The sequence below is a fragment of the Heliconius melpomene genome, chromosome 17, assembly GCF_056956725.1.
Source record: "Heliconius melpomene rosina isolate 202511_hmr_F chromosome 17, ASM5695672v1, whole genome shotgun sequence".
Classification (NCBI taxonomy): Eukaryota; Metazoa; Arthropoda; class Insecta; order Lepidoptera; family Nymphalidae; genus Heliconius; species Heliconius melpomene.
In genome coordinates this window covers 1,313,126-1,339,767 of record NC_140405.1, presented here as the reverse complement: position 1 = coordinate 1,339,767, position 26,642 = coordinate 1,313,126, and the positions used below count along the sequence as shown (strand labels likewise).

Genomic DNA, 26,642 nt, shown 5'->3' with positions numbered 1-26,642 from the left:
GCCTACATAAAAAAGCTTTATCTAGAAAAAACTTAAGTCATATTGGTAGTCACAGCGACCTGAATATTACCTTCAATTACTCAAACACGTACCCAGTATATTTTATACACCTTTTGTATGATATGAATGTACGACTGTAATCTAGTCCTCTTGGATCCTGAGTTAGAAAAATGTTTTTTACGTTCACATCATGAAGGTAAAACTAGGTATTTTATTTAATAGAGCAACGGGCTTATTTTATGTTCAAATAATATTTTTATTCTGAAAGCATAGTTTTGAAAAGCTCAAAGGCAAATTAGAAGTACTACTGTAAATGAGAATATGCTATAAAAAATTACATTTTAATTTCTCATACGTTAAGCATTTACAGATTGTTTTAATTTGATTATACTGAAGGTCTGTCTTAACTAGTTGTCTATATATCGAAAAATTCTTACACCAAGTAAGTTACAAAGTAATTTAATTTCCTAGCAACGTTAGGTACTTATATAGGAATACAATAAAATACGGAGTGATCTCATTAAGAGAAACCATATAATCTACGACAATAATATATGATAAGGAAAAATATAATATAGTATGAAAATATTCAACCTAATATATTTTAGAAGTACGACACAATGGTGGGTTGATTTTTTGCAGAAAAAAACAGTATGAATAAGAAAATGATAAATATTACATAAATATATTAAGAAGAAGAGTCAGCCAAATTAGCGATCTCGGGATCATATTGGATAGTAAATTAAGTTTTATACCACACTTAGATAACATACACTCACTCACTATTATATTTTATTTTGCGATCTTCATAAGAACATAAAATGTCTACCACCAAAATGTTATTATTTATAAAATAATTTCTTTATCTAACGGCAGAGACTTACTTGATCTTAGGTAATAACACAAAATGTTTTCAATTTACAAGAAAATAAAGATACCATATATTAAAAATTAACCCATTAATGAAATCTAATTTAAATTTCTATTTGCAATTAAATGTAATTTATTCGACCGAGGCACTACAGTGGTTTCTGTTAACGATTGTTTGCTCCTGTTCTCCCATAATTGCGGCCAGTGGGCGACTTGATTTCATATAACGTGTTTATATAAGCGCCCCATATTATTTGGAAATTACATAAATCTAATCTGCGGCTTCGCCCCCATAGTCAAATGGAAATAGCTAATTATGTAAACACACGACTCATTCGTACCTGAGCTTATTAAAATATATTTAATATAATTTACGTATAAACAAATAAACCGGTTGTTTATTCGAAACTTAATTAGAAATTGCTAAATCTATAAGTGATTGATATTTGTATAACGCGATACCTTACCAAAATATCTAAATAAGGTCACATCGCCATTTAATTTTCAATTTGCTCTATCTCATATCTCGGGTTAGTGACTTCAGTATTTAATACTCTGGCGAATAAATGTAAAACCTTACAACGAAACTCCATTAGCCTATTAAGCGTACTTTCCAATTACGTTATCGGGACAGACTGGATACAGGGCGTTTTGAATTAGATAGCTTTTTAATTGTTTTTATCCCCCCCTTAGGGGGTTTTTAATTTTACTTTGGTCAGATTTCCAAATCGATCGATTCATACTACTATAGCTACCTCCAGGTAGCTTTGGTAAGGTATGGTAGGATGAATCGATTTTGATGTTGTTTGTTTTACCTTAGGGTAATATATTGGAAAATTTTAAATATGCTATGAATGAAACACCTCCTGGTGATAGAATGGAACACCTCATTTGTATTTTTTTGCAGTTTCACGCTTTTTCTCTCATATCACTTTAACTTTTTACTTAACATTAGTTCAGTGTTAAAAAACAGCTTATCCTAATTCTCGAGACATTACGTGTCCCGCATAAAGCACAGTAGAGAAAAAGACACTAGTGTTAAGACTCTCCGTAGTCCGCTTTCCTAATGAAATATTTGCTTTTATTTCTTTGCTCTGGTGACGAGGCAAAGCACGATGTAGAGTTTCGCTACTCAACACGCAATGCCTCTAGAGTTTGGCGGAAAGTAGAAAAAGGAATGTCTTAGCAGTAGGTTCCCTCTGCGTACCCTGCTATGTGCGTGATACAGCGTGAAGCTAATTTTACTAATTAAGAAAATTCTTTCTAAAATCAGAGAACATCTGAAATTGAGGTACGAGTCTGAAAAGTTTCAGGATCTTAAAACCTTTCATTACTTAAAAGCCTCTAAACCCGATCTTTCGAAAGTTAGAAATCGTACAAAGCCAACTACCAAGGTCGTAAGTGAGGGTTGAATAAATTAATATCGGCCAGAATTTCACGTAACACTGCACTTGACTTGGATCATTTTTAATCTAAATTCCTGAGCCCTTTCTTTGTGCGAAGGGATCGATGTACAACGTAAGTAGATACATCTACTGCGATAGATATACGAGTATACTACTCTTATTATTGGATGGATTCATTCCGCTCGGATAGATAACTTCAGAATATCCGTTACATTACCGAACTTTTTTGATAGTTTCACTTGTGGAGGAGAATTTTGCACGTCAATCATGCGTTTTATCTATATAGCTCTAAATATATGAATAGCTTAAGAAAAGTTAATAATAAAAGTGGCAGAACTCAACGCCGCGCTTTGCCTCGACACCGGAGCAAAGTAATGGAAATATAAACATAAATAAATAAACATTTTATAATAAGTTAATAGCAATAATCATATAATTCACGCAGGCGAAATCACAGGCGGAACACTAGTCTTATATATAAAACAAAACAACAAATAATTATGTCATCAACATTTTTGTACTAACTTTATCCATCTACGGCTCCCGATACCCCACTCTATATACAGCTGACTTCACAAAGCACGGTTCGATGAATTTCATAATTAAGAACCAATATCAATCCTCCTGAAATACTGCATGCAAGTACTTGCTGCCCAATAATATTCCTTTTTATTTTTATTTAATTTTCAAATTTTTGATGAGTTGTGAATATTTTTTTATTTATAATTTAAGTTTTTGATTTAGCTTTTTGTTTCGCCATTTCTGTAAATAATATTATAGACTAGCGGACCCGGACGCGGCTACGCCTGCTTGAAATATAAGAATATAATTTCTATAGAAATATAATTTCAATCTAGATGAAATGCTAAAAGTGACTATTATATTTATTTTCATAAGGATTAATATCAAAATGACGCGGTAACGAACGCGGTCGCGTAGCGACGACGGTTGTTATTAACATGGCAGAATAAATTGCATGTCAAATTAGAAAGTATTTTAATTTATTAGTACAAATGTGTAATGTAATGTTATATAGCCTACAGCACTCCTGAAGAATGCAGCTTTCATACAAAACAAAAACATAGTAAATCGGACCAGTAGATCCAGAGATCTTAGCGTTCAAACAAACAAACAAACAAACTCTTCCGCTTTATTATATTAGTATAAATTTATAATATAAGAAAATATGTGTTGATAATTATAATTATTGCGTAGAAACAACCATTGCGTTTCCTGTGAGACGCTATCACAATGTGCGACGAAAGTCTTAGTGTTTTTATACTTATAAAACATGTAGATATATTACTAGATTCATTTCATGACTAACAACGAACAATGTTTTATAAGGCTAAAGGATTTTTTTGCGTGAAAAAAAAGCAACACAAACACAATTTTTACATACGTTTTGTTTATACTTTTTAACTTGTAAAAATGCTATTACTATTACTTCGATTCTTATGGAAAACTCCAAACGTATCAAACATATCACACAACACCTATGACATTTTCAATCTCAAGGAAAATTACAACACATGTGGGGGTGAATAGAAACAAATTCTTAAATGTACTTCCCCACTACCCTACTCTCATCTATTAACAACAACGCATTTCCGTCCCAATAATTTTAAAGTGTTGAAGCTGAAGCCTGCTCGCCTGAGAAGTAAGAATGCTTCTGTCACACACATACTCTTGTAACACATCGCGGCGGGCGGTACCCGAATCAAATTAAATTTTACGGTAGACGTGTTCTGTAAACATTTCCTCTCGGTCTAATGAGTTCCGAAACTTTTCTCCTTTGTAAAATTACGCCAAAAATTGTGAAAAACTTCCACGATTCATACTAAGCGTAAGCGTACTTTGACAGCCACAGAGTATGTAGAACATTGGTTTTTGTGTTTTTTTTTTGTTTTTCAATTATCGTATTCTGAAACCTGAAACTAGGACGACGGTTGTTCTGTTTTCGGTTTTTGGATTTGTGTTCTGCTTTAAAATGTTATCTGTGGTGATGTAGGGTGTCGATATTTGATAATTTTGATTGGTTTTTTATTTGACGTTATTATTGTAAACATTAGATGTTTGCTAATTAGCTAAGATCTGCGGTTACGATTATGTTGTTCTTGTCTGAATATACAGCTAAAATTAATTTAGAAATTCTTATAATTTGAAAACACAGTAAAAGATAAACACTATTGTATACGAATATACTTAAAGATATTTTATATATTTATCGCGTCTGCTCCACTACTATTATTACGAATTTTTAAATATATTAAAAATGCACAATACATTTATAAAGTACATATATTTTTAATCTTCATTGTACATTATCTAGCGTCAACATAATCTGTGGCACGTTATTCGTTGCGTGTCCCGCCGGAAGTTCCTCTGTTTACCTACGAGTGAGCTAGCAAGGAATTAAAACTTAAGTTGAGTTGTTTTTTATTACAATCTGGAGGACGAGGGACGATGAAGTTTCAATGGCCGTTTTGCATTTTTTGTCTTGACAATTTTTTGTATATGATTAATATTGTATGAGAGATAATTTAATTTAGTACAAGTTTGAAATTTCGGTTAGCGATTAGCAGTTATGTTTTTTTTTTAAATAAGTCCAATTACAATGTTTTTGTATATGATTAATATTGTGTGGGAGATAAATTGATTTGTAAAAGTAAGGAAATTCGTTTAATGAAAGTTTAGCTTTTTTTAGAATACGTTTAATGTGAATATAGTGATTATCTCCCCGTTAATTTTTCTAGAACAAAGGATATCTTTTAAATAATTATTTTATATAGGTATATATATATAAAAGCCAGTCGTGGCGCAAGAGCACATGTGTGTGACTGTAAACGCGACTGGTTGTGGGTTCGATAACCACTCGAGAGAATGAAATATTTAAATAAATTTATATATATTTTTTTGCTAACCTAACACTAGTTTCCCTCTGCCTACCCTGTGTGCGGGATACAGTGTGAACTTGATTTAATTTTCTTTATAGAGTACGCACTCTAAAAATTTGGCGCAGTCTAATACTCGCTGTTCGATATCCACTCGGGAGCAAAAAAAATCTTTTTATTCTCGCGCTAACGTCACATCTCAACGTCGTAACGTCTCGAAAATTAGGTAGAAGATGGGGAACCTATTCTGTGCAGCATGGCAATGTACAGTAATAAAGGGGGTGCTGGGGGTCCGTGACCACTCCAGAATAATCTTGTGGCCAGACCAGAAATTTTAATAACATAAAATTCACTCTGAAAAATAAAAAAATCCATACACAAACATATCTGGTCAAGAAAGCCTAGTCCCCCAGGAAAATATTTTTAGATACGCCCATGATCCCGCGATGATGATTACCACGAATTACCAAAACATTTTAATTTAATTTGTTGAATTTATGTGAGCATACGAAAATAGTGTCACCAAAACTAAACTAAAGACAATTAAGCGCTCAAACCTAAATTAATGCAAAATAGTCTAAGAGATAACGTAATTATGTACCTGCGGGGACATTTTGAAATCCTTTATGGATGCCAAACATTTAAATTTACTGAAATTTCATTAAGGTTGTACTAATTAAAGAGTCGTATTGTGGCTACAAGCGTATGGCTTAAATGGAATTTTACATATTATTCACGTTCACAGTGTTCATTAGTGTATCAAAATTTTAATACTTGTAAATGACTATCTACTTTTAATTTTAATAAGCTTAATTATAATATATGAATAATATATTTGGAATAATTTGTGTATAGTTGTTTACGTTTTTGTATTGTTTATTCGTCATAATTTAAATTATAGTTTATTTTTGATAGAGTAAAAATAAGAAATTTATAATTGGTCCTATTTTAACGTTTCCTGGTCTGATAGAACAAAGTAATTTGTGTAATGTGTAATATAGTTGGTTCGACTCCTTGAGTGGGAATCGGACCCACCAGCTCTCGGGCTTATAGTGGCACGCTTATGCCTTATATATGTGCCCAATATTCAACAAAGCCAATAATCACTGTAGCGTAATTTTTTTAATTTTTACTTGTTTTTGAGTAATGGCTATGTTAATCATTTCAAAGTTACCACTCGACTTCACACGGTCGCAAATACGATTTTTCCAAGGAAACGAAAACAACGTTTAAAGCGGACACGAAAATGATTTAAGGTAATGTTCAAACGTTTGGTTTTTAATTTTCTTTAATATATCTAATAGTATAGTAATGTATTTTTAGCTTCACGCTATATCCGCCATAGCAGAGTTGGCAGAGGAAACCTGGGCAACTAATGTTGAGACACTTCGTTCCCCATTACGATATATCCGTTCCCCACTTTCCGCCGAATTCTTGAGGAGTTGTGTGGTGGAACTCAACGCCGCCTTTCAAGGAAGTGAAAATAATAAATATTTCATTTCTTCTAGTGGGAATTGAACCAGCAACTTGTCGCGTTTAGTCTTGTGCCCCTGCACTTCGACATACATAGTAATTTTCTTTTTTTAAATATATTTTAACTTAATTTACCTTAAATTTAAAAACACTAAAGTCCACACATAAAGATACCTACAGCATAATACATAACACGGTTTAAGTCAAAGTAATAATAGGCCTCAGAAAGTTTTCATTGTGCTCTCAGACGGTAACTTCGCACTTCCTCGAGTAGTTACCACCTGAGAAATTACTTTGTGTTTTATAAGTTTGGAAACTCGTGGCGTAAAAATTTATCACAATTAGGCGATGTGCATTAAAATATTTATGTTGCATTAAAATATTTATGTTCAAATTGCGGTTGGTTATATAAAAATTATTTACCTATTGCTTATAAGAAAATATAGATTGTAATGCGTTTTTTTCAGGTCACGTTATAACCCTGATGTAGCAGACTAGATATGGGAGCCTAGTGCTATGACACTCCGTTCCGAACTTTCTGCCGAATTCTGAACCATTGCGTGTTAAATGCCGGAACTTAACGCCGCGCTTTGATTCGACACTACATCGAAGAAATAAAAAAAAAGAGATTAGCTTCACGCTTTATCCCGCACACAATAGGGTAGGCAGAGGGAACCTCGTGTTAAGATACTCCGTTCCACTTTCCGTCAGGTTCTGGAGGGATTACGTGTTGAGTGGCGGAACTCAACGCCGTACTTTGCTTCGACACCAGAACGAAGAAATTAAATTATAATTTAGATAAATATTTCATTTCCTCGAGTTAGGATCGAACCCAAAACCTGTCGCTTAAGATTTTCTGTAAAAAAAAGTCTGTATATCTAATTATTTATAAAAAATATAATTAAAACGTTTCAATAGCGTACACTTCTTGTGTTTTCACCACGAGCAGATCGAAATGAAACAATACACACCGTTCGTTTAATTTCAAAGCCTTATTGATCTTAATGTCTATTGTATAGATTCTATTCATTAGAACTACAGTTGGAAATAGAAGATCTTACTTATTAATTAGAAAAATATATTTTCTTTGTTAAGTTTTTATATGAAAACTGTGATTTTAAAAAAAATCTATATATTGTATACGATTGTTGCAGGGTCACTGGATTATATATCGAAATGTCTTTTTATTTGGGAGCGCAGAAAAAAGAAATTTAACAACATTTTATCAGCTATGAACGAGACCAGTCCCAGTTCCCACCAAGGGTGTGACTGCAAACACGACAGGTTATATTTTCAATTCCTACTCCTTTACCTACTCAAAAAAAAAAGTTAATATTTTCATATCCTTGATCTGGTCACGAGGCAAGGCGCGTGAATTCCTCCACTCAATACCCTATGGCTTCAGAAGTTGGCGAAAGTCGGGAACAAAAGTACGTTAATGGGAACGAAGTGTCTTAACACCAGGTTCCCATGTTCAATCTGCCTACTCTGCTATGCGCGTGCAATTAACAAAAAAAAGCCAACTTTTTATTAGATTTGCGATACGCAACGGATGTTTAAATCTATCAAGACGAAGTTATAGTTGCATACCACAATCGTAACATTGATTCATATGTATAGGTATACAGATTATAAAATATTTAATTCTCCATCGGTATACAGATTATAAAATATTTAATTCTTATATTTTTAATACAGAAAATACATAATACATAATGTTCTCCTCATCTAAAGCAAAATAAAGCAAAATAATATGGGTACCAAAAGAGAATCGTGACACAAAGTATAGACGCACGTAATTCACATGGCATTACCCGCGCGTCTAGTTACCGCGTATTTACTGATATTGATATCTATTGGGATGACAATCACCTACCGTAGTTCGAGATGTAGAGACACTAGAATTGAATGCTCGGGATCTTCTTTTTTTTTCATATATGATGTGCGACGACTACACTTCTCTTCTTCCAGTACTGCAATATGCATTCATGTAGAGATGTAGTTAGGTTAGGTAACCTAGTTAGGTTTCTACGTCTTTACATGCATGGTAAGTTTACCTGAACAACCCTAACGCTCTATTTGTGGTATTATAAGTCCTAACGCCCTATTTGACTTGTAAGACCTAACTTAGTGCACTATAAGTAGTGTTACGTAACCTAAAATTACATAAATACCTAAAATACATTTCAAATATACAAATCTACTAACGTCCGATCATTAGGGATTATACTTACAAGTATCGTTGTATTTCCTCACAATACAACAGCAGCTGAAAGTGAAGAACGGAGTGTCTTGACAACAGACAGTTTACGTACCTTGCAATGCGGCAACAGGCGTGATGCTAAAAAAATAAGTTTATGAGTTACTTAATATTTAATTCAACTATGTTGTCATGTGGAAAATAGAAACCAAAGTAACATTTCGCTTTTCCTAGCTGACATGCATAGGTAGAGGCCGCCGTGGCAGGGACACAAGCGTATGACGGAACGATTGTGGGATTGAATCCCACTCAGGGAAGTGATTAATGTTTTAATAAATTAGTATTGCTTCGAACTGGTAACAATGCAAAGCGCGGCGTTAAGTTCCAGCACTTAACACTATATTACCTTTGCCTAACCTTTAAAAAATTTAAAAAATATATCTGTACTTGCAACTGCCGCGTCTAGTAACCTTACATCCAACCCATAATACTTGTGACAACCACGAATTTCCCCCGAGCGCTATCCACAACCAACCACGATGGAGAATAACACAAGTGAATGCAAAATGAAAATTATCATACGAATCACCCCCGTATAAGGAATGAGCTCTTACTGTCACTACGAGATGCAAAAATATGAACTCTTTTGCCTTTCAGATGTTATAAACAAGACGCGTATCGACTGCCTTTACTGGTTCGCTACTTTGTTACAGTTTTATGATTTTGTTTGCTTTATGAATAAGAACAAAGTGAACCATTTGTATGGAAATGCTCCGAATTGTACATTTTCTTTAAACTTTGTCTTTTGTGACATTGAAATAAGCGCATCGTGGCGCAAGGACACAAGCGTGCGATTGTAAATGCAACGATCGTGGGTTTGTGGAGAGTACAGCGTGAGGCTATAAAAAGATAATTATATATAGAATATATAGATTATTATATCTTTTGTAAAACTTTAACATCCACAACATTTATTATCCTTTTGTTTTTTACCCCCTTATAAAGAACAAAAACTTACCCACAACGTCAACCATGTCAATATTATGAAGTTCTTTTCTATATACACTTAAAAATATACCAACTATAAAGTTATTCAAGCATTGTAAGAATTAGCGTGCATTTATTATAAACGGATAAGCACACGTCAAACGTGAACGGGAACGACGTCAAGAGGCACGGTTGATTTCCCGCTGAGGTAATAGGCGGGAAAATCTGATGCACCCGTAGCTATGCAGCACAGATTACATAGAATTGAGGTTTATTTTTTCTTTTCTTTTTTTCTTGTACATTTAACAAATATGTATTTTTTATAATATTTTTTATTTATAAATACAATAAAAACATTTAATTTAAATTAGCTTGCTATATTTTTTTATTCTAATCCTTTCTAATTTCGTAATTTGACATTTATTTTAATAAATATCATTAGATAAATGAGATAATTGTAGTTCAGAAGATATGATTCAAGAAGAAATTGATATCTACACAAGCAGAGAAGCCCACATAGCTAATCGAAATGACGTATCACTATATTATTTTACTAAAACATACGAATAATATTAGTTAATCATAAATTTGATCAACAAAACATATCGTTTAGTCTATCACTAAATCACAGAACACTAAATTGACGCCGCGATTGTTTGCGATCGAATGAACCTCGAGATGCTTATATTGGAACGAACTAAATTATGTTCTGCACTTCAGAATTCTTTGAAGCTTTCGAGCGGTTTCAACTTGAATTTAACATGACCTAGTTGTGGTAAGGATTAAAATATATAATATTTACCATTATATTATTTACCATTTATATTTAATACTAGCAGACCCGCGAACTTCGTATCGCCTAACAGTCGATTTTTTTTAAATATGTATTCTGCTAATCGCGACACCGGATCAGCTAGTAAGATAAAAAAAAAAATACTTAAATCATTTTTAATTCTTATAATATTCATTAAAAATTGTAATAAAAATAACAATTTCCGATATCTTATTATGATGCCTACTTATTATATTTTATTTTATTTTACTTATTCTAAATTCAGTTTCATTTTCATTGTAGTACTTTATGGTACACGTTATTTTTTGTTTAGTTATCTGGCGCGTTAACAAACAGAGCAGATGGTTTTCCAACACGGGACCAGGCAACATACAATAGACCATGCGAGAAACATGAGTTTTCTATATTAATACCACAAACACTTAATAACTGCCCCTGGGATTTGTTTATAGTCATTGCGAAAGCAAGCCGTACTGGAAACTGTAGTCTTTTACGCTCGAATGGTATGTCAGTCGAAATTATTGGGATGCGGGGTATCAAAACGTCCTTTATACTTTCCTTTCAATATGATTGCTTCTATTACGTTGTTCATTATTTTTTATCGCTAATCGTGTGCCGTTACAAAGTTTCAGTTGGTTAATATTCCACAACATTATAACTACACATTCAAGCTTTAATTGAAGGTTGTGAGGCGGCAATCCTGGCAAATCAAGTGAATTTAAAAATTCCGGTGGATAGTTCACGACATCATCTTCATTAGTTGCCGTATCAACTGACTTATGTGTCCTTATTTTGCCAGGAATGCCATCTAGAAAATTTATATTTAATTCATTTACATCAGTCTGTTTGGCAGCCAGTAAAGCTCTTTCGCTCAACCAATTATGGAATAAATAATCAGCAACATTTCAGCAACATTTGGAAGCACTTTATGAATGAGTTCATCTTTTGATTACGTTAACTGACAAAAACTATCAGGAAAGGTGATGCAGCCAGTCAGCGCATATATAGGAAGTTTTCCATTACCAATATCAATGAGTTGTTTAGAGAATATGTCTCCAGATAGATCATTTTGCAACATGACACGCATATTCTTGTTTAAATGTAATACCTTGACATGTTTCCACAATTTCGAGGATTTTAAACATGAATTCAGTTCATCAGCTTGCATTGAACGTGGAACCACTGGCAATCTTCCTCTTGATAATAAAATCATTGCGCCACCAAATTGATTGGCAAACTGAGTTTTTACAATGACCTTATAATATTGGCAAGCTGAGTTTATAGATCCAATAGCAACACAGCTGTAGGGACTGCTGGCATCAATTGATATATCGTAACAAAAAGCAGCTCGATTCAAATTTGCATCATTATCAGTCAACTGTGGTGCTCACGTTCATTGCAATCTTTACGTTCTGGGACTACGATTAGATTCTTTTGCCTAAATTTGTCCACCGTCTTATAGAAGGCATATTTAGTAAGTCACAAATACACAACACTTTATTAATATTAAAGAAATTTGTGGCTTTTAGATTTAATAATATAGATGCACAATGAGACGTTTACATTTCAAGTGACATCTTACCATAGAAATATTGACAAATATTGACATTAATAGACTGAGATCCCAGGGCCCCCAGACCTACATCATTTTAACAAAGCTGAAATTTTGAGGATTGATAGTCTAATATGTACTTAAGACTCTCTAACTTAAAAAACCTTCAGAGATAGTGCCAACTTAAAGCACACTTTCAGTTGCGTTAAAGAAGAAAGTCTCTTTTTTTTCATTTATTTATGTACCACACAAGAAAGAAAGTACAGAAAACTTATGACAATAGAAAAAATGTGTACAATGGATAACTTATCTCTAATAAAGATCTCTACCAGAAACTCTTGAATGTAGGGGATGTTAAAAGAAATGATTCGGGTGCGGTATTTTAATATAATGTTAATAATAATAATAATAATTAATGCCGCTTCCCGGGGGTGATCGCCGGGGCGCACCTGGAGCCGACGCTGGGTGCCACAGTATGCGAACCGTCGGTGGTAAGGGGATTAGCAGACGGAACCTTACCGGGAATGTACCCGAAGAAGTCACGTCTAGCCACATTTCTATAAATCCGATCCACGAGTCTTCGACTCCTCTAGCTTTGGATGTTTCGATGGTAGCTTCGGCAATGAGACCAGAGACCACCAAAGCTGGTAAACCACGTGTGCGCATGAAATGGGACAAGGAAATCAACATATTCATAATGCGTACATACCTCAAAATAACAAATTTAGAAACAGATTTAACCCAGTACCGTCAAAAACTGCATCACCATTTCACCACCAAATACTCAAATACTCACGTTTCTGAACAACGATTGTCAGATCAGCTTAGAGCCATAATTAGGAACAAATATCTATCCGATGACGAGATTAAAGTTCTACTCGAAGAAGTCAAAAGCATTTTAGAAACAAATACTAATGATAATACGACTAGTGTGTCAACTAGTCATAATTCAAAAGGTTCTTCAAATTCATTTACAAATACCTCTTTACATATTGATATTCGGCACACAAGTAATACTGAATCTTTTAATACACACCAAACTTCTAGAGAAATAGATAAACAAAACAATTGCTCACAAAACACAATTACACAAATAGCTAGTATACAACTCGACACTCATTTACACTCACACTGTACAGAAACTCTTAAATCTCTTTTGGAAGAAAACTTAAGTAAATATACCAATAGCGATCCAACATTGCGTCCAAGGCTTCCAAAATTAACCAACAGCTCAAAGTTATCACATATTATCAAAATCTTTAATGAATCTATACTACCGGAAAAAACAAACTCTTTGAATAATATAATTGACACACATACTCTTATTTATTGTACGGCTATAACTATTACAACATATTTAAATTTCAAAGTAGATAATAGAACGAATAATAAGATCCACAGACGTGAACCAGCGTGGCAAATTAGATTTAAATCAGATATTGATGAGTTACGTAGGAATATTGGGAGATTAACACAATATAAAATTGGTAACAGAAGTAAACATTTAGTTAAAAGTGTAAATAAAATATTAGCAACTACGAAAAAACATAGCTCCCGTGAAGATAATAATAAACATTTAAGTGAATACATGGACACTTTGAAACAAAAACTTGCAGTAAAAAGTCACAGATTAGCGCGGTATAAAAAAGCACAAGATAGAAAAAACTATAATAAAATTTTTACTCAAAATGAAAAGCAATTTTATCGTAAATTAAAAAGTAATACTGAGATACAAAATCCACCATCCGAAGAATCTTTAAAAAAATATTGGGAAAACATATGGGCTCAAAGTGTAGAGCACAACAAAGACGCTGAATGGATTAAAGAAGAAAAGAATAACTCAGAAACTGTAACTGAAATGGAATTTAAAAATATTGAAATTGATGAATTTAGGCAAATTGTAAATAAGACACATAATTGGAAAGCACCCGATGTAGATCACATACAAAACTTCTGGATTAAAAAACTTCACATATTGCATAATAAATTAACTCAACAAATTACAGATATCATAAAGGGAAATAGCATTCTTCCGAATTTCTTAACTCGAGGAATTACGTATATGTTGGCAAAAAGCGATAGAACAGACGATCCATCTCAATATAGACCAATAACTTGTCTACCTACACTTTATAAGATCATAACTTCCTGCATATCACATAGAATCAACAAACACTTAGAAGCCAATAAAATCATGACGGAAGAACAAAAAGGATGCAGAAAATCACATAGAGGCTGTAAAGAGCAATTAATCATTGATTCTGTTTTATTGAAGTATGTCCAAAAGAATCGAAAGAGCCTTTTTGTGTCATATATTGATTACAAAAAGGCTTTTGATAGTGTTCCACATACTTGGCTGATAGAAATTTTGCAAATATATAAAATTAATCCTACAATAGTGAACTTTCTTAAAAATACTATGCGAAATTGGCAGACGACATTACACCTAAAAACCAATTTTGATAATATTAGTACTCATACCATTAATATAAAAAGAGGAATATTTCAAGGTGACTCATTAAGTCCAATTTGGTTTTGCTTAGCTCTTAATCCGCTTTCTAAACAATTAAATTTATGTAGATTAGGTTTTGATTTAAAAAAAAATAGGAAAACACTTTATCAACTCAGTCACTTATTATATATGGATGACCTGAAGTTGTACTCTAACAAAGAAACTCATATGACACAGCTATTAGATATAACATCAAATTTTTCAAAAGATATCAAGATGAATTTTGGTTTAGATAAATGCAGAAAATTAAATATAGTAAAAGGTAAAATAACAGAAGGTAACTATATATTAAATGAACAAGATAGTATAGCAGCTATGAAGGATAACGAATTATATAAATACTTAGGGTACAATCAGGGACGGCTAATAGAACACAAAAATATAAAAGACAAATTAAGAAAGGAATATTTTAATAGAATTTATTTATTAAGTAAACGGCAACTATATAGTAAAAATTTATTTAAGGCTATTAATACTTACGCAATACCTGTACTAACCTATTCATTCGGCATCATCAAATGGTCAAACACAGATATCAAACAGTTAGAAAGTAAAACAAGAACGACTCTTACACAACATCGATACCATCATCCAAAGTCTGCCATAGAGCGTATAACTTTAGCCAGAAAAGATGGAGGAAGAGGGTTAATTGATATAACATTTTTACATAATAAACAACTAATAAATCTTAAGCAGTTTTTCTATATTAAAAAATCTGAAAGTAAACTCCATGAAAGTATAATTGCAATAGATAATAACTTTACACCACTAAATCTTAAAAACGAAACTATTGTACAGATAAATAAACTAGATACTATCAAGGAAAAAATATATAATTGGAAAAAGAAGGAGCTCCATGGCAGACATCCAAATGACTTAGAATTATCACATGTAGATAAAGATGCTTCAAATAAATGGTTATGTTTAGGTGGATTATTTCCGGAGACGGAAGGTTTTATGTTAGCAATCCAGGATCAAGTTATTACAACTAAAAACTATAGAAAATACATCATAAAAGACAGAACATTAGATAGCGATCTATGTCGTAAATGCAATAATAAGCCAGAAACCATACAACATATCACCGGCGGGTGCATCTCATTAACACAAAACGATTATACACACAGACATAATCAATTAGTAAATATTATTCATCAGAAACTCGTTCTTAAATTTAAGCTCACTTCCGATCCACATACTCCATATTATAAATACACACCTCGCCCAGTGTTAGAAAATCAAAGCTATACTTTATATTACGATCGGACTATCTTAACTGATCACACTATATATAATAACAGACCAGACATTACATTTGTAGACAAAATAAATAAACATACATATATAATAGACATAGCAGTACCTAACACCAACAATTTACAATCAACGATAAGTGAGAAAATATGTAAATATACAGAATTACAAGAAGAAATTAAAAGAGTATGGAAAATGGATTGTGTTACAATAGTTCCCATAGTAATATCAACAACGGGTGTTATTCCGAAAAATTTAACATGGTCTTTAAATGTTCTTAATTTACCTAGATTTACTTACTTGACTCTCCAAAAAGCGGCTCTCTTAAATACGTGTAGAACAGTTAGAAAATTTTTACATTTGGGTTCAGATAGTGATGCAGTTATAAACCAAATCAGCCAGACCTGATCCAGCACTTGGTACATACCCGTGCTGGTTCATATTACCAGGTGTTACCTGAGATATCTAACCGTTAAATACATAATAATAATAAATCTACATACAAATGTACATAACATTATTCAATATTACTATACTTACATTAATATATAAAATGACATAAAAGAGTTGAAACAGAAAAGGAAATTAATAAAAAAAAGACAAAGCGACTACTAAAGATTCTAATTGAGATTAAGAAATGTTGTTTTAATTTGATTTTAATAGTATTTAGAGATGGATTGCCCGACAGTATAGAGTTAGGTAGTAAGTTCCATAAGTGCACTGCTTGAACTGTGAAGGATTTTTCATAGAAAGAGGTATTAAATATAGGGCACTCAAGCTTTCTTAGAGTTACACATGAGCGTACAGGTCTTTCACTTGGAAGTGTCAATTGAAAACGCTCCCTTAAGTAAGGAAGATAATTTTTATATATGTTTTAAAGTAAAAAATGTATATTTCACATTCTTTCACGTGGACCTTTACTTCTGCCAGACGTCATAAAGTTTCTTTAAAATTGGGGCAAATTACATTAAAGTAAATCTAAAATTTAAAATATATTATTTACGGATTATTTCAAGACCCCTCTAGCCCCAGACTCTAAGCAACCAGATCAATCCGATGGCTGGCTATCATTTTCCCAGAAAGAGATATACCGTTATTTTTCTCTACCTCTGAAAGGATCCCATTTTCAAGTTAGTGAGTAAGCATACTGTCTTAACTACGTGTAAGACTAATAGTCCTCAAAATTTCACCTTTGCTAAAATGATGTCAGTCTGGCAGCTCTGGGTTCTTGGGCTATAATATTTGTACGATACTAACGTCACTCAATTGTTTTGCCTTCCAGGAATCCAGCTACTAACATTTAAACTTTATAGTAGGGTATTAAAGTCCAAATTGACTTTTAAGTAGATATTAATACGAATCTTTTGTATGGGAATATAGAAAAGTCATGTTTTTGGACCATTTCTGGTATTTTTTTAAATTTTTCTCTCCATTAGAACCATCCTCGCACTTCAAAGAATATTATAGAAAAAATAGCAAAATCGGTACAGCTACTCTCGAGATTTGCGCTTAGCAACACATTCAGCGATTAATTTTTATAAAAAAAGAAGATATTTTGTATATTTTTTTGATATTATAAAATTACTTTTGCCTCGTTCCAGAGTGAGATAATGAAAATATTAAATATTTCATTTCTTCGAGCAGGAATCGAATCCAGAATCTGTCGTGTTTATAGTCCTGTGCTTGTGCCACTGCGCCACAACGGCCTTCAAAATTATAAGAATGTAATCTTTTTTTCTGTGATACACATATATGTTACCGATTTATGGATTTTCTTTTTAAATGTTATTTAATTTATGTATATATTTACTTAATATATTTACTTAAATTTATATCATTTGGTGTTGAACCATTTCAAATAATAATTATGGTATTACGTAAACGTCAAAACAAATGTTTATTACGTAGAGTAATTTATTTTAAGACGACTGACGAATTATATGTTATAAATTTTAGCTGGGTGACTGTGGACCGACCACATTGGATCCAATTTTTTTTATGTCAACTGAAAATGCTCATCATGTTCAATAACTTTTCCTAATAATAGCAATAGTAGTTTTAATAGTAGTCATAGAAGTTGTATAAAATATTTCCTGTATAAATATAAGTTTCATGAAGGGAATTAAAAGTTGTGTTCGCGAGGGGGGATGAATATAAATACGTATTTTGACAGAAATGAAAGAACGCCTGATAAAATTATGTACTTTAAAATTAGCATATATGTTTGCTTTCGAGATAATAATAGGCGCTCTTAACTAATAAAGTAAAATGAAGATATTTACTTAAATTTAACTAAAAACTATTAATTAACAATTCTAAATAATAATTATGATATTAATAAACGTCAAAAAAATGTTTATTACGTACAATAATTTATTTTAAGACGACAGATCATATTATTTTAAAGTTTAGCTGGGTGACTGGGGTTCCACGTTGTGGTAGGATCGATTTTTTTATGTCAACAGAAAATGCTCATCACGTTGAATAACTTTTCCTAATTCGTTGTATTGATATTTCTTATAGATTAGGCGGGCTGCTAGGGTCTCACATCAGGTATTGGGGCTATCAAAATAAATTATAGCCTATATGTTGCCGAAGACTAATAGCTATGCAACAAAAGAAGTTTCATTTAAATCCGTCCAGTAGTTTTTGAGTTAAAGAGTCACAACAGACAGACAGACAAGAATTCCAAAAATCATATTTTTACCTTCTATTACTTGTATTAAGTCCCCCTGAAGTGTTTTTTTTAGTTTATATTCAATGTACAGATTTTACCCCCTTTACAGTTTTATTATATATATAGATTATTTATTGAGTTTAATCTGTTGTGTAGAAAAAGAATACAAAAATAAGCCGCTACCAAGATCTAATCCCGCGGTTAAAAAGACAACCCTTAAAAGTAATTAAATTATAATTTCAAGGGGCACAAAGTGTGACTGTAAAAACGACTGGTTGCGGGTTCGGTCTCGAAGAGATGAAATATTTAGTTAAATTTATATTTCCATTTCTTCGCTCTGGTGTCGAGGGAAAGCGCGGCGTTGAGTTCCGCCATTCAACACGCAATGGCTCCAGAATTCGGCAGAAAGTGGGGAACGGATTGTCTTAACACAAGGTTCCCTCTGCCTACCCTGCTGTACGCGGGATACAACGTGAAGCTGATTTTTTTTTTATTTCTACAGTGTTTTGTTTTCAAAGAGCGCAGCTATATTTACAAGTCATATGGTTACTAATCACTTTGGTTTTATTAGACTAAATGCATGAGTTTCTATATGGGCAGAGAATGGAGAATAGGTTAATTTATTTATTTATTCTCTACTCACCTTTAAAATTAATAAAGTACTACACTAGCAATTTTCTTAAGGCCACTGTGATGCAGTTGGACAGCCTTATTGAATTGTTGCGGATGCCATTCCCATTTGGGGAATATATTGCTCTAATTTCCTTGCTATATGATATATGATTGAGAGATGATAGATTGAGTATTGAGCCACTCGACAAGCAATGTCCGAAATAGATAAAAACGGGTGAAAAGTGCTTCGACACTAGGTTTACGATTTTAGTTTAGGACAAAAAAAATAAATAAGTTTAACTAAGACTATACCTAGTTCTCTATTAGTTAGAGTATAGAAAATTAAAACAACACATATTTTTGTTTAGTCAAAACATTTCAATTTATTAAAATTTGAAAACATTACAAAATTATTTCAATAACTAAGAGTCAATTAGAAATTAGTCGTCTATAAATAATAATTAAATGCATATTGTTCTGGAATAATATAAAGCAACAAATCATTGCTTTTTACTTAAATATAATGAAAAAGAAATAAGATGGCAAAGACATTATAATTATTATACAGTCTTATTTTAATATAACTTTTTTTAGAGAATTTATTTTGTATATATATATTTATATATATATTTCACATCATGTTAACAGGCTGTAAAATAAAAATATTAACACATAAATATATAATTATAATAATACAATATAGAATAAATGAAAAGTTGTATAAAACTTTGGTATTCAATAGAATCTTAGCTACCTAATTAAGTATGTATTGAGAATATTAGAGATTCTTTTGACTTTGTTTACATTTTTCATTTAAAAACATAAATAAAATTAATAGATATGTTTAAAAAAAATTTCATCAATAAAATAAAATGTAAACTAAGCCTTATTCGTACAAACATATTATTTTAAATAATATTATAAATCTTTTAATATACAGACTCACAAAAGGCAAAAAAGTTAAATTTTAATTTGGCAGATGAGATATAAAACCAAGTACTGTTTTTACGTTTTATTTAAGTTTCTGACCAACTCAAATAAAATCAAAAATTGTAATTTAGTAAATTGTATTTTAAAAATATCAAAAACTTTTATAGAAAACGAACTGGCATTAATATTGTACAAAAATACTTTTCCTTACATTATAAAAACATGAAAAAACTTATTGCAAAACTGATTATTATTAACTAGTGAAATATAAAATAGATTTATTAATAAGCAAATTGATATTTAATATTAACAGTAATTATAATTATTACCTCGAAGCAAACAGAGGGGCATTACCGATTTTGAATTATTTATATATATATGTCACTTTTACATAGATGAACCAATTTTGATGTAGTTTTTTTTTATTTTAAAGGTAACTCAATTTGGAGAGCGTAACTCAATATATATAACAATTATATAGAATTGAATAACTTTTAAATATCTTCACGTATCGGGAGTGACTCTCAGTATTACCCATCTGTTACTCTTCACTGTTTATAGGAAAGGAGAGTGTGGAAGAATCTGACAAGAGACACAATATAATATATAAAACTTATACAAATCTTAAAACTCATCGTGTCTAGCAAGTGCCTCCCCAAAGTCAGTGGCCTGAGACCCTACGAACAGATCGTACTTGTCCAGTACTTCCCCCTTCGTGAGTCTCTCGTCCGCGTCCGCGTCCGCCTCGAACACCAGGTGACGAGCCTCAGCTTCAGCGTGATCAAACTCTGGGGGAGCTATCCATTCTTTTACTTCGTGTTCGTCCATGAAGCCATCTTTGTTTGTATCTCTGTTGAAAAGAAAATATAATAGTAAAAAATTGGCAAAATGTATATAAAGTAAATATTTTTAATGTAAAATATAGTATTTCTGAAAAAAACATTAAGTGAATAGTGTGGAAATATTGTATTGGAATCGGAACAAGCCACAGGCATCAGTAGTCGAGGGAAGTTTTATAGCTGTATACAAAATCAGTCTTGGGTTATAAATACATTCAATGTGTGTATAACAAGAGGAAATATAATTATTACAAAATCTGGATTCTGTGTGTGATTTGTTTAAAAGAATTAAATATTTAAATATCTAATCAGTTATTAAAAATATAAATATATCGTTAAAAAAATAAAAAAATAACAAACAACAGTGACAAATTACCTATATCCAGAAAATTGTTCCCTCTCCTGTTTGACCCAATCAGGTTCATCATCAATGGTTTCTCCATCATCAGGCTTGTACATATCACCTATGTATTCTTCTAAAGACACTTTGCCGTCCTGTAAATGTGTAATTTGAAATTAAGGTGTAATATATAAATAACAATTATGGTTTCAATTCCTCTGATGGGGAATGAATTATCTTCACCCTAAATAAGAAGAGCAAAACGCGGCGTTGAGCTGTGCAACTCAACATGCAATGTTTCGAAAATTAGGCTGTGCGGAAAGAAGCTACTCTGCCTATCCTACCTGCTATATACAGAATAAAGCATGAAAATAAAAAATAAACATATTTTAATTGTTTACTTAAATTACAAGTATATATATATGTTTGTGGTTTACTGTGGTTGTGGTTTATATACTTTACCATGTTTAATTGTGATTTACCATTTGTGTCATCACTATATGTACTTTAGAGTGATGTTGATAAAACTTTTTTTTCATTGATAAAAAAGATTTTTATTATTTTTTTATGATTTTTAACCATCAACATGTGTATGTAAGACATAAATAAAAACTAGGAAACACTTCTGAAAACAAACAAATGTACCCAAATTCTGGATTCGGGTACATTTGTTTGTTTCACACACTCAATATCAAACAACTGAAAAAGATAACAATAATTATTTCATCCCTGTCATTTTCAATTATTTCATCAATGTTTTCCAATGTTTACCATCTCTCATAGTCATGTAGCCCTCTAGGTAAAAAAAAGAGCTAACAAAAATAAAAAGAAACAAAAATTATGAGTAATACCTAAGTTTCGGGATATGAACCCACACTCAATATTAAACTTATTTTTAAATATACCTACCTGGTCCTTATCAATGTCTTCCAATGTCTCCAATACGACCACATCTCTCATAGTGCCGTAGTCTTCCGGATGAAGAAAACCGGCGAATTCCGTTCTGTTTAGAGCTTCATCTTTATCGCCGTCTGCAATATTATTAATTAATATTATATACAAGGTTTAACACTGTATCCCGCATATAGCAACAGAGTAAGGGAGAAGAATCTAGGACATTTTTTTTTCCAGCGCACTACAAAATTTACGAGTTATTACATGAGCCAGAGGAGGGAAATATAGATGATTCATTCTCACAAGTATGCAAATTTCGAATTATTTACACACTAATAAATTGGATGAAATCCTTGACCCTCGCTAACTAAAACGTCTAGTCTAATAAATACAAAACTTTAATTTACCAGCGTAATGCCATCTCCTTCTATCCCTTTTTAGTAAATTCGCGTATGTGAAACCTTCGTTGTTCCTCAATTCGTTTTCAGACATACTGTCCATGAAACCATATACATTTTTCTTGTACGACTAAAAATAGAGATTTTAAATAAATAAGAGTAATATTATATATATTATGTAAATACGTATATAAGAAATATTAAACTTGATGGGCAATGAAAAAACATTCACTGCGGCTTGAGGTCGAAATCGGTCTTATACGGCCTTTACTCTAGTATCCATCGTATTACAAAATATGAGACCGAAAAGACCTCAACATCAAAAACTGAATGTTGTCAAAAATAAGTGAATGTGTTAAAAGGAATGTTTTTACTTGAATTACTTTTAATTTGTGGTAATATAAAGAAAATCTTTTATTTCGACAAGGGTTATAGTTTCAAGGGTTACTTACAGTCGAGGTATTTAATTATTGACATTTCCCTATATTTAAGACGAAGGAAGACTAAATTTAGAGGTTCGGAAGGAAAGCGTAAAAGAAAGAATCTTGAAATTAAATTCTCTCTGTTCCCGACTCAAAAGAAATGCTTTAAATTTTCATGTCTGAATATTTTTTTTATGTGTACCGTTATTTAGATACGAAATTTTAAAAAAATACGAAATATTACAAAGCTATTATACTTTTTAAGCGATAATTAAAATAAAATACGACACTGCAGAAGTTTGTAATCTATTATATTCATTACTGTACTGTACTTGTGTAAAAATATGCTTTGGCTATAAAACTTTATATTTTTCCGGTTTAGAAATAACTTACATACAATATTCACATACTTTTATTTTCCATAAAACCAGGCGATTTTTTTCTATGTATAAGGATAACTTCTTCAACTTAATATTACAAAGTCAAATATTTATATAACTTTTGTATGGGTCGTAAAACAACCTTACATGGCTTATACGACACATTAAAGTCCATTTACAAATGTAGGGCAGCTACAATAGGCATTGAGAAACTCGCAGTTCAATAAACTTCAATAAATTTTAAATGAATATGCTTCATATTTACTAATATGTTTATATTTCATTGTAAAGTTAAAATCATATGATGTTTTTTTAATATACCACACTGACGATAGAAAAAGAATTTAGAAAACGTAAACAATATAGAAACGGGACACGAACCCGCGTATTGGCCGTCTGACCGTCCAAAGTCAAGAATATAAATATTTTTCTATACGATAGCTCCAAGTTTGAGTTTCACTGGATAAATAAATGATGATATTATAATTATATTACTCAAAGAAATAATATCCGTGATCAAAAAGTAATGTAGGTAATGAAATTGTCATTTAAATGACCCTCCCGATGGTCTGATGATTTTTTAAAATCTACCTAAATCAATCTCTATAATAATTTTGTGATAAAAAAATATAAATTCTACATACATGTCCCACAATAACAATATTATATATAAAAAAACACATGTTTAACTAATATTGAACAAAGATAAGAATAAAGTTGACATACTAACTAACATACTAACATGAAATCTGTGATAATGCTCATTAGCATATTATAATTATGAAAAAAAACTGGCCAAGTGCAAGTGGGACTCGCCTAAGAAGGGTTCCATACCATTCCGTACCATGTATGAAATATTTAGTTTATCCTATTTTTTACTATTTGTTGTTAAAGTGACTATGGTTCGGTTCTTTATTTATGGCACTTTAAGCGTGCCAGTTGAGCACTAATAATTTCGCCAATGTCACGTTGTATGGAGAACACACATAAAGCGACTACAGAAATACATCATCAATTTTCACAGTTTATGAGATAAAGCCTGGTGACAGACAGACCAGCAGTCTTCGTAATAAGATCAAATATTACCCAATGGGTACAGAACCCTTAAAAATTAATATGACATTTAATGAAAGCTCAGAAAAAATATGCAATGTAACAATATATGTATAACAAATATAGATTGCTATGCCACTCACATACATGCTAAAGGCTCAAATCCCACATAAGAAATATTTGAATTGCAGATGATGTCAATATTATTTAAGACATTTGTATATTTATGATGTGTGATTTTTTATTTTTTTTATTTTATCTGCACACATGTACCCTGCTTTAAGTGAAAGACCAGAAAGAAAAAAAAAGAAAAAATATAAATAAAAACCAACCTCCCAAGTGATAATATCTTCATTATTAGGGTTGTGTTGTTTCCAATGTCTTTCCACATCCTCCTCTATATAACGTTTTTGTGTGTAACGAATCCAATCTTTTAATTCAACTAGAGATATAAAGCCATCTTTGTCAGAGTCTATCTTGTCGACAATTATTCTGGAAGCAATTTATCATTTGTGATATAAAAGGTCACTGAACTTAGATAATTATATTTTGTGCTTAAATTATAATGGTTGTATGTAAGACTTTATGTAAAATTAATTAATTATGTGAAAAAAAAAAATATTAGCAGATTCATGTTATGATATTCCATTCCTCAAGCACTGGGAATTTTCAAGACATTACCTTGTTGACTGCTCTGTTTTGTTACCAAAGTAAGGAATAAAAAAAAATCACCTGAGTGGGAATCCAATTAATTACTATACAATTTAAAATCTGTGTGTGTGTACTCTAAACTAAATATAAAAACTATTTTTAATTATTTCATCTTATGAAATAAAAAAATATATAATCTTTATAGCATCAAAGATAGTGTATAAATAAGCAAGCATCCTCAATGTTTGTAAAGTGGCATATCTAACCCACATTTTGTGTGGGCGAAAAGATTAACAGGAAGTCTAATCGTGTTAAGTATAATTTATCATTACTGTGTGAATATCTTCATTTACTTTAGATTTTAGGTCATTTTGTTGTTTACATTAATTATACATTTTTACATTAAACTGTTTGCACAAATGCCTAAAATAATTAAAGGTTTTTATTTAAAAATTTGAGACAGTAAATACAAAAATTTGACTGTGAATACAGAATTACTCTCTCTGGTACCAAAATAAAGTGCAGTATTCAGTTCCAGAACGCGAAACTCGAAACTGTTGGTTCCCTCTGTGTACCATCTATACGTGAGATATGGCAGATTAAAAAAATAGAAGAATATTTCCCATAATTTAACTCATTACATACCCTAGTCTCCGCTTGCTTTCTTCTGGAGGTAGCTGGTCGAATGTCTTGGCTTGGTCTTCACCCAGAAACGCGTCATGATCAAACTGTTTATTATGATGCTCATTTCTGTAATGTTCAGCATCAGACAGGTGGTCCATAAGCCTCTTTGATTCTTCAGGATTTGGGACACCAGCTAATACTGCTGTTATAGCCAACGCTAATAGCAATGTTTTTAACATTTTACTGAAAAAATATTAATTAATTGATATACAAAATAAGCTGTAGGAATTTCCGTTACAAACTATAATTTGTCTAACGTAATATATACACCGAACTTGGCACGCGCTATCGCGCGTTATAATAAACCAAATTGATCATCTACTTATTCATCTACAAGTAATTACAAAGTTATTAAAGTTAAAAATATTTGGAATTAAAAAAATCTTACATGTTTGTTTGCCGGCTTTTCTAGAAAACTGAAAGTTTCAGTCTTATACACTGTAAACGCCACGTCGCAAGTTACACGTATGCGTATCCTATGCACAGATTTTTAATAATGTTTTGTTCCCTATTCCCAGTTTGACTAAGGATCTAGATGAGATGAGAGATCGCGGGCCGGCCGAGCGGGAGATGAAACTACGGCGCTTGCGGCTTGACAGATTATAAATAAATAACATAAAATATGAATAATGAATATTGAGTTGTTCTTGTTAGTTTTCGTAATGAACTGTCATATAATCGAATTACTAATAATTCGTTTCTACTAAAGAACATTATCTGGAAGTTGGTGTTTTAGATATTGATTTAACATATTACATTGATTATTCATGTAAAATTAAAACAATTTTATCTTTAATGTATTGTCTAAATATAACAACAAC

General features: G+C 31.7%; 2 protein-coding genes across 2 annotated transcripts in view; both read right to left on the bottom strand.

The window, feature by feature from the left end:
* The window catches only part of LOC146529800 (U-scoloptoxin(01)-Er1a-like), a 100,388-nt gene extending 90,496 nt beyond the window's left edge, over nucleotides 1-9,892 (bottom strand). Inside the window, exons 1-2 of the mRNA XM_085200081.1 lie at nucleotides 9,862-9,892; nucleotides 8,959-8,984 (exon numbers count right to left, since the gene is read on the bottom strand). Coding sequence (XP_085056207.1) covers nucleotides 8,959-8,984; nucleotides 9,862-9,877 — 42 coding nt within the window. The 5' untranslated portion in view covers nucleotides 9,878-9,892. The remainder of the gene's footprint in view (nucleotides 1-8,958; nucleotides 8,985-9,861) is intronic.
* A 9,695-nt stretch (nucleotides 9,893-19,587) lies between these two features.
* Nucleotides 19,588-26,444, bottom strand: scf (Calumenin B scf). Its single transcript, XM_085201293.1, has 7 exons — nucleotides 26,210-26,444; nucleotides 25,783-26,004; nucleotides 24,819-24,978; nucleotides 22,641-22,761; nucleotides 22,249-22,370; nucleotides 21,376-21,494; nucleotides 19,588-21,010 (listed from the first exon to the last, which is right to left on the bottom strand). Exons 2-7 carry the CDS (start codon nucleotides 25,998-26,000, stop codon nucleotides 20,785-20,787), a joined length of 966 nt encoding a protein of 321 aa, XP_085057419.1. The 5' UTR covers nucleotides 26,001-26,004; nucleotides 26,210-26,444; the 3' UTR covers nucleotides 19,588-20,784.
* Between the last annotated feature and the right edge of the window lie 198 nt (nucleotides 26,445-26,642).